Source organism: Salvelinus namaycush, chromosome 32 (genome assembly GCF_016432855.1).
Source record: "Salvelinus namaycush isolate Seneca chromosome 32, SaNama_1.0, whole genome shotgun sequence".
Taxonomy (NCBI): domain Eukaryota; kingdom Metazoa; phylum Chordata; class Actinopteri; order Salmoniformes; family Salmonidae; genus Salvelinus; species Salvelinus namaycush.
In genome coordinates, this window is record NC_052338.1 from 21,075,656 (window position 1) to 21,085,138 (window position 9,483).

Below are 9,483 nucleotides of genomic sequence, written 5' to 3' on the forward strand. Positions count from 1 at the left end.
ATTATATGGTATGAGTAAATAAATAAATAAAAATATTAAATTAATCATAGTTATAGCAATCGTAATGTTACCACGGTGGAAGAGAGCAGTCAGGGGTGTATTCATTACGTCTCGCAACGGAAACCGTTTACCGTTTAAGAACCAAACGGAAGCAAACAGAGAAACGGAACAAAACGGGGAGGGTCCTACCAGAATTTGTCCAATAGAAACACTCGTTTTCGTTGTAAAACGTTTTCCCTTTGGAGTGAACGGTTTCTGTTGCAAAACGTTATGCAACAGACAAGAAATTTTGCAACAGAATCTGCGTAATGAATACAACACAGGCTTAGTCGTTTGATAAATATTTCCAGCTGTAGATAGTTTACTTATCTTCATAACGCAACATATTTGGTCGCCAGGCATAATGTCCTATTACAGAGTAAGTATACGAAACCTTTCTTCAATTAACTTCATACGAGTGGTTTGAAGATATCGCTTTCATATCCTGCGTTTTCACTTGTTAGCGTAGTTTTAGCTAACGTTACCTCGCTAACTGAATTCATTTATTACTTTAACTTTCACTCAGCGGCTACACATAATCAGCAGCATGACTGTATTGGCTAGCTTGTTTAGTAGTTCGTTTTCAAACTTCATGGTCAACCAAACATATTTGTATTCTGCTTGCTTACTGCCCGGAAACAGTCAAGTAACTGAAGTAGTAAGCTAGTTGCTGCACATGGACAACGTTTGTTTTGTTACAGCCTTTTTGATGTATTTTCTTTATTGTTTCTTTCAGGGTTCTGAATCAAAGAGGGAACAATTTCGAAGGTATCTCGAAAAAGCGGGTGTTCTTGACACTCTCACCAATGGTAGGTCTTTCAGAAATTCAAGGACATTACTGCCACAATGAATAGACTATGTATGCATATAGCCATTGTCTGTGTGAGAAACTTTGTTTCATTTTTCTTTTAACCATAACCACTTGCATAGGCTAGTGTAAATGTAGTATCTTTGAGTGTTATACACATCACCACCAATGTCCATAACCACAGTCCTGCTGTTTGCAGTGTTGGTGGCCCTATATGAAGAGACAGAGAAACCTAATAATGCTTTGGAGTATCCTTTTGTCTTGGTAATACTCCAAATTGATATGATAACAGAAGCGTCTTAAACTAACTTATCTTATTGATGGTTCCTGTCATTTTTTATTTAATTTGTGATGAGAGATGCATGTATGTAGAACAAACATGCATCTCTGACAGGCTCTATTTGTGGTATTTCTGTCTGCACAGGTCAAGAATGTTTTCGTACTGAACATGGCCCATGTAGGCCTAGTCAGTCATTGGGCGGGGAAATTACCTTGACCAAAATTTGGTGACTACAGCCCCCCGGCAACTCGGTCAAGGGTAGAATTTGTCTACATCACAAAATCCGCATCTACAATTGTGGTTGTGCATGTGATGTCTTTAAAATCTCCATCCCAAACTATAAAATTTTCTGACAAGATAGAACTGCCAAAGGGGGCGTAGATAGCCTGCAGAGTTCTGTCATACTATCCAGGTCTGTGCCCAAACAATTCGAGCTTCAACTTTAAAAAAATACACCTTTCCAGAAACAATTCTCTCACCGTTGCCGCTTGTTATAGACCCACTTCAGCCCCCAGCTGTGCCCTGGACACCATATGTGAATTGATCGGCCCCCCATCTATCTTCAGAGTTCGTACGGTTAGGTGACCGACACTGGGACATGCTTAACACCACGGCCGTCCTACAATCTAAACTAGATGCCCTCAATCTCACACAAATTATCATGGAACCTACCAGGTACAACCCTAAATCTGTAACCATGGGCACCCTCTTAGATGTCATCCTGACCAACTTTCCCTCTAAATACACCTCTGCTGTCTTCAACCAGGATCTCAGCGATCACTGCCTCATTGCCTGCGTGTGTAATGGTTCCGCTGTCAAACGACCACCCCTCATCACTGTCAAACGCTCCCTAAAACACTTCAGCGAGCAGGCCTTTCTAATCAACCTGGCCAGCGTATCCTGGAAGGATATTGACCTCATCCCGTCAGTAGAGGATGCCTGGGTTCTCTCCAAAAGTGCTTTCCTCACCATCTTAAATAAGCATGCCACATTCAAAAAATGTAGAACTAAGAACAGATATAGCCCATGGTTCACCCCAGGCTTGACTGCCCTTGACCAGCACGAAAACATCCTGTGGCATTCTGCATTAGCATCGAATAGCCCCCACAATATGCAACATTTCAGGGAAGTCAGGAACCAATATACTCAGTCAGTTAAGAAAGCTAAGGCTAGCTTTTTCAAACAGAAATTTGCTTCCTGTAGAACTGATTCCAAAAAGTTTTGGGACATTATAAAGTCCATGGAGAATAAGAGCACCTCCTCCCAGCTGCCCACTGCACTGAGGATAGGAAACACTCACTACCGATAAATCTACGATAATCCATCATTTCAATGAGCATTTTTCTACGGCTGGCCATGCTTTCCACCTGGCTACCCCTACCCCGGCCAACATCTCAGCACCCCCTGCAGCAACTTGCCCAAGCCCCCCCTGCTTCTCCTTCACCCAAATCCAGACAGCTGATGTTCTGAAAGAGTGGAAAAATCTGGATCCCTACAAATCAGCTGGGCTAGACAATCTGGACCCTCTCTTTCTAAAATGATCCACCGGTCATCCCCCTCTTCAAAGGGGGAGACACTCTAGACCCAAACTGTTATAGACCTATATCTATCCTGCCCTGCCTTTTCTAAAATCTTTTCCATTTTGAATCCCACCGTACCTTCTCCACTATGCAATTTGGTTTCTGAGCTAGTCATGGGTGCACATCAGCCACTCTCAAGGTCCTAAACGATATAACCGCCATCGATAAAAGACAGTATGGTGCAGCCGTCTTCATCGACCTGGCCAAGGCTTTCGACTCTGTCAATCACCGCATTCTTATTGGCAGACTCCATAGCCTTGGCTTCTCAAATGACTGCCTTGCCAATTTCACCAACTACTTCTCAGACACAGTTCAGTGTGTCATTGGAGGGCCTGTTGTCCGGACCTCTTGCAGTCTCTATGGGGGTGCCACAGGGTTCAATTCTCGGGCCTACTCTTTTCTCTGTATATATCAATGATGTCGCTCTTGCTGCTGGTGATTCTCTGATCCACCTCTACGCAGACGACACCATTCTGTATACATCTGGCCCTTCTTTGGACACTGTGTTAACTAACCTCCAGACAAGCTTCTAAGCCATACAACACTCCTTCCGTGGCCTCTAATTGCTTTTAAATCCTAGTAAAACTAAGTGCATGCTCTTCAACCGATTGCTGCCCGCACCCTTCCGCCCGACTAGCATCACTACTCTGGACAATTCTGACCTGGAATATGTGGACAACTACAAATACCTGGGTGTCTGGTTAGACTGTAAACTCTCCTTCCAGACTCACATTAAACATCTCCAATCCAAAATGAAATCTAGAATCGGCGTCCTATTTCGGAACAAAGCCTCCTTCACTCATGCTGCCAAACATACCCTTGTAAAACTGACCATCCTACCCATCCTTGACTTCGGCAATGTGATTTACAAAATAGCCTCCACCACTCTACTCAGACTACATCCAATTTGCTATCACAGTACCATCCGTTTTGTCACCAAAGCCCCATATACTACCCACCACTGCGACCTATATACTCTCGTTGGCTGGCCCTCACTGCATATTCATCGCCAAACCCACTGGCTCCAGGTCATCTATAATTCTTTGCTAGGTAAAGCCCCGCCTTATCTCAGCTCACTGGTCACCATAGCAGCACCTACTCGTAGCACGCGCTCCAGCAGGTATATTTCACTGGTCATCCCCAAAGCCAACACCTCTTTGGCTGCCTTTCCTTCCAGTTCTCTGCTGCCAATGACTGGAACGAATTGCAAAAATCACTGAAGATGGAGTCTTATATCTCCCTCTCTAACTTTAAGCATCAGCTGTCAGAGCAGCTTACAGATCACTGCAGCTGTACACAGCCAATCTGTAAATAGCACCCTCAACTACCTCATCCCCATGTTATTACTTACCCTCTTGCTCTTTTGCACCCCAGTATCTCTACTTGCACATCATCTGCACAGCTATCACTCCAGTGTTAATGCTAAATTGTAATTATTTTGCCTCTATGGCCTATTTATTGCCTTACCTCCCTACACGTCTACATTTGCACACACTGTACATATATTTCTATTGTGTTATTGACTGTATATTTGTAACTCTTGTTTTTGTCGCTTTGCTTTATCTTGGCCAGGTCACAGTTGTAAATGAGAACTTGTTTTCAACTGGCCTACTTGGTTAAAAAAAGGTGAAATAAAAAAATAAGAGTTTAGGATGTGCCAGTGGCTGGTCTAGTGGTAGTGCTGCTGCCCCTAGACCACACATTGCCTCTGGAAGAGAACTCTGTCACATTCCATTCTATGCACCATCAGCTCTATCTCCTCATCCCAATAACTTATTCACTGTATCTAACAACAAGAAAGAGTTAGAATAGCCTTCACCTAAACACAGCTTTCTAAAGCATCACCTTGGTGTCGCTGGTGTGGAGACAGCAGATGCCGAGGCCCTCCGTTTGGGGGTGTCTGAGCTACAGCAGAAGTGTGATCTGCTCATGGAGGAAAACAAAGAACTCAGAAAGAGGGTCAGCAGCATGGCTGGATAATTAAATATTTTTCCTAAATTGCAAGGGGTGGTTTCCAGGACACTGATTAAGCCTAGGCTTGGACTAGAAAGCACTTTCAATCGAGTTTAAAACCACTTTTTTTTTTATTGTCCCTGCTTTTAAGTCCAGTCCTACGCTTAATCTTTGTCTGGGAAGCCATCCCAAATGCCTGAAAATGTCAAATCTCGGTATCTTGCAAATAGCTGAATTTGCTCTACCTTGTTTTATAGCTTCTGCAGTATGAACCAACACCTGAGGATGGAGCAGCGGAGTAATGTAGTTGGTTGAATTGTTATATATTTTTTCACTGTTTGGAAGGGGCGCTTAATGTAAAGCCATCATTTCTTTATTGTGTGTGTGATATATATATATATAACACTTCATTATTAAGGCAATGTAATTTTGTTTAAGTAGTAAATGTGGCTTCTGTGTACAGGCACTTCCTTTGTTACCATTATCTCCAATTTAAGTCAATAAATACTCTTGCAGGAAATGTTTCTCATGGAATTTCTTTTCGTTGATTTACATTTTACAGTATCTATACTGAACAAAAATATAAATGTAATGATTTGACTTAGTTATAGTTCATATAAGGAAATCCGTCAATTGAAATTCATTAGGCCGTAATCTATGGATTTCACTTGACTCGGAAGGGGCGTGTGCCCACACATGGCTGCGCTCCAATCAGAATGAGTTTTTCCCCACAAAAGGGCTTTATTACAGACAGACATACTCCTCACCACCCCTCTCAGACGATCCCGCAGGTGACTAAGCCGGATGCAGAGGTCCTGGCCTGGTGTAGTTACATGTGGCCTGCGGTTGTGAGGCCGGTTGGACGTACTGCCAAATTCTCTAAAATGACAGAGGCAGCTTATGGTAGAGAAATGAACATTAAATTCACTGACAACAGCTCTGGTGGACATTCCTGCAGTCAGCATGCCAATTGCACTTGAGACATCTGTGGCATTTTTGTCCCCAGCACAAGGTGCACTGGTGTAATGATCATGCTCACTAACAGGGATGTAAACCAACTTATGTTAAACATTTGAGCGAAATAAGCTTTTTGTGCATTTGGAAAATTTCTGTGTTTTTTTTTTTAAATTTCAGCTCATGAAACACGGGACCAACACTACATGCTGCGTTTTATATTTTTGTTCAGTTTAGATGGAATTCCCAACAACTGATACTTGCCCCTTATTTCAATGCCAAAAAAACAGGGTTTAAAAATGTGTTACTTAAAGTCAATGTTCTTGCCTGTTTCTGTTTGGATTGATATTTTAACCCACACCTTAGGGAAATTATTAAATTAATTAATTTAATAAGAAATTCAAGAATATTTGTACTTTATTTTATAAAGGAAGTTATACAATTGTGAAAACAAATCAATGTTCAGTAAAAATACAGTTTTCATAATCCCCTACCACAGCACCATAAATATGTATAATTTACATTGTCAAATGACCAGTGGGCTTTGGGCCACAATATCAATGCTATTTGAGGACGGAGGACATCTGCAGTAATCCGACCTGGGGGAAAAAAACTAGTTGAGTAATATGCAACTGGTTTATTACTCCTTAGCCAAAGTCCTTGTAGTAGTGGGTTTTCAATTACAGTTAAACTCCAACTGTATTTTGTTATTATAGTGGATAGTATTGAATACATTTGACCAGTACATCATGAGCAAAGAAACGATTAATTGGACTGATACTAAAATGGATCGTAATGTCGCTGACAAAATATCCTCTGATTAGTTTGGTAGCTAGTGAACTCCAGCCACCAATTTCAACTGGGGAAAGTCAAATTCTGAACGGAATTTAAAAAAGTGCAATACCACAGACTAAAATGAGAATGTTGCTAAACAGGTCTCTTATTTTCCTTGTTAACAAATGCTGGCTTTATCCAATGAATAACATTGATTCAGTTTTGGATTACGTAATTGCAAATTACTGCCTAAAGGATATAGATGTTCTGATTCTGCTTTCTATTGCTCTTTGTTCATTACTACAAAATGCACCTTTTTTTTATGGTACAGTATATAAGACAAAGTAATGCTGTAAACATGACACTGGCGTTGCTATACTTTTTCTCTCAAACATAGTTTTACCCTTTTGTCCTGCTTCAAGGAGTAGTTCACTATTTTACAACTTGATGTTAGGTAGTTCTTCACCCTGAAAGTAGTGGGTCAAGAGAAACTGTAATTCTTTAAACAGCCATTACAAACCTCAACTAATTTTAGCCATCAAAAGCTAACAATCAATGGAAGTGATGGGGGAATGTGAGCATAGCCTAACACTGTAACAGTTTCTTGTGACATGAGTTTAATACCCTAACTCTTAGATCTGCAGGTCGCCTGGAGCTCGTCTGCTTGTGGCTTTACTTGCCAATGACATTCGGCGGTTGGGAGAGCAGACAGGAGGACTGTTGCCATCGTGGCTGTGCCGGGATGCAGACCTCAGCTCTCCTATTGAGTCTGGGCTATGAGGTCTGCTCATTCTCTTGAGGTCCGGCTTAGAGAAGGCCCTGGCTCGGCTGGCAGCAAAGCTGCAGCGTGGCTTCATTCTTATTGTTCCAGGGTAGGAGTCCCCACTATTTGAGCCATTCCCTTCCACCACTGTGGAACAGTTCCATGGGGCACTGACCCGTCGTGGTTTCCTCACAATGACCGAAAGGGTCGGACATGAGGAGGCATCTACCCCGGGGTACTCAGAGCCCCGTGAATTGAAGCCCACATGGTGGGGGAAATGGGCGAGAGGATCTACGTGGCAGGGTAGAAGATCCATGTGATAGGGTAGAGGGTGCATGACAAGGACGTCTGGCTCATCCACAGAGGGAGACCGAGTCGTCTCACTGCTGGTATTTGAGTTGCTGTTGTGCTCAGTAGGACTTGGCAACACTCCCTCCTTACTGTCTGTATTGTGGCTGTCAGTACCTGGCTTGACTCCAGGGTACCCCTGAATGGGAACAAAGGCAGAGGAGGCATTGAGGAGGGGATACGTGGGTCCATTACCCTGCTTCTCCAGCAGGAATTGGTACCCACTCGGTGCTGTGTGGATAGTAGGCTTGGGGCCCACAGAGGTGCCCCCCATGTTAACCTGTTGCACAACAGAGTTTCTTTTGGACTTGCTAACATAGTAGTCATCCAGGTCATCCTTAAGATGTGGTTGGTCGGCCAGGATGCCCTTCTTGAGCTTCTTGTAGCTCAGGTGCATGATCTCCAAGAGGCTGAGGAAGAGGGACACGGTGGCGATGCCCTGCATGAACATCATGAAGATGTTTTTTTCCGTGGGCCTGGAGACAAAGCAGTCCACCACATTTGGGCAGGGCTCCCTCTTGCACTTAAATAGAGGGTCCAGGTGGTGGCCATAAAGGAGGTACTGGCACAGCATGAAACCCACCTCCACCACAGACCGAGTGATGATGTGGGCCACGTAGGTCTGTAGCAGGGACCCCCTTAGCGGGGCCTTGTTGAGCTTCCCCAGATCCAGTTGTCTCATCTCTCTCTCGATACGTCTCCGCACCTCGATCAGCGCCACGTCCACTGCCTCCAGCTCCCGACGCAGAGCCGCCTTTTTAGTGTGACGCGTCTTCTCCAGAGCTCGCAGCTGGTAGATGGCGTGACCCATGTAAACCAGAGAGGGCGAGGAGACGAAGATGACCTGGAGAACCCAGTAGCGGATGAGCGAGATGGGGAAGGCTCGGTCGTAGCACACATTGCGGCACCCTGGCTGTTCTGTGTTGCAGATGAAGTCGGCCTGCTCGTCGTTCCACACGCCTTCTGCAGCAATGCCAAGTGCTAGCATCCGGAAGATGAAGAGGATGGTCAGCCAGGTCTTTCCCACCATGGTAGAGTGGATATGCACTTCCTCCAAGATCCCACCCAGGAAGTTCCAATCTCCCATCTTCACATGGGTTTTGCTTATTGACGGGAAAAGGTCTTTGTTACTTAAAAAGCAAAGACAATATGGAAATGGAATGTCAAAGTTAAGTGTATGGGGAGGTCAATAATAATACATGGCACAATGTGTAAACAATGTTCAAAGAATTCCAGGCTTCATTTGATTATGAATTAGTATTGATGATGATGACGATCATTACAATGATTGGTAATTGGAGAAAAAATATAGAATTATTAGCCTACCATTGATCCAGGTTTATTGGACAAAAAAAATATTGGGACGTGTAATGGATATAGGAGATGATAGCAGCGGGAAGTAGTTTGGGGGTGCCTGCGCTGAAGACTTCTATATCGGTCCACTAATATAAGACTAGTAAAGGCTTAGTGCATTACTTTTATTTTATACAACTAAATACATTTGAGTGTTTACCAGCATTTGTAACTTGAGTCTGATAATTATCTGTACAAAACAATTTATCTGATAATACTTGTGGAATATGAAAGTACTTGCTTAAGATGTTTCCCAGTTTCTTGAATTACTTTGCAAATGCAAATGATTTCTATGTGGAAACTGAAATGGTCTATTCATTCCTTTTCCATTTTAGTAGCTGCTCTTATCCAGAGCAACTTACAGTAGTTAGTGCATACATGTTCATGCTGGTCGCCCATGGGAATCGAACCCACAACCCTAGCATTGCAAGTGCTCTGCTCTACCAACTGAGCCACATCACATCAAAAACAATTCGTTTTACTTCATGCTCAGGGAAAGTCTACAGGTACAATCCTAGATGAACAGCCTATTAATTGGTTTGTAAGGATGGTAAATTAATACTGCTCAAAAAGTGGTTGTTTTCCATGTTATTTGATAAAGAAAAATATTTAATTTGATGTGAATGTTTTG

The 9,483-nt window shown here is 43.0% G+C and overlaps 2 protein-coding genes across 2 annotated transcripts; one reads left to right on the plus strand and one right to left on the minus strand.

The window, feature by feature from the left end:
• The first annotated feature begins 252 nt into the window (after positions 1 to 252).
• LOC120027235 (c-Myc-binding protein-like) lies at positions 253 to 5,180 on the plus strand. Its single transcript, XM_038972135.1, has 5 exons — positions 253 to 418; positions 776 to 848; positions 1,047 to 1,095; positions 4,537 to 4,666; positions 4,918 to 5,180. Exons 1-5 carry the CDS (start codon positions 404 to 406, stop codon positions 4,960 to 4,962), a joined length of 312 nt encoding a protein of 103 aa, XP_038828063.1. The 5' UTR covers positions 253 to 403; the 3' UTR covers positions 4,963 to 5,180.
• A 1,840-nt stretch (positions 5,181 to 7,020) lies between these two features.
• LOC120027055 (gap junction alpha-9 protein-like) lies at positions 7,021 to 8,586 on the minus strand. Its single transcript, XM_038971899.1, has one exon. It carries the CDS (start codon positions 8,584 to 8,586, stop codon positions 7,021 to 7,023), a length of 1,566 nt encoding a protein of 521 aa, XP_038827827.1.
• Between the last annotated feature and the right edge of the window lie 897 nt (positions 8,587 to 9,483).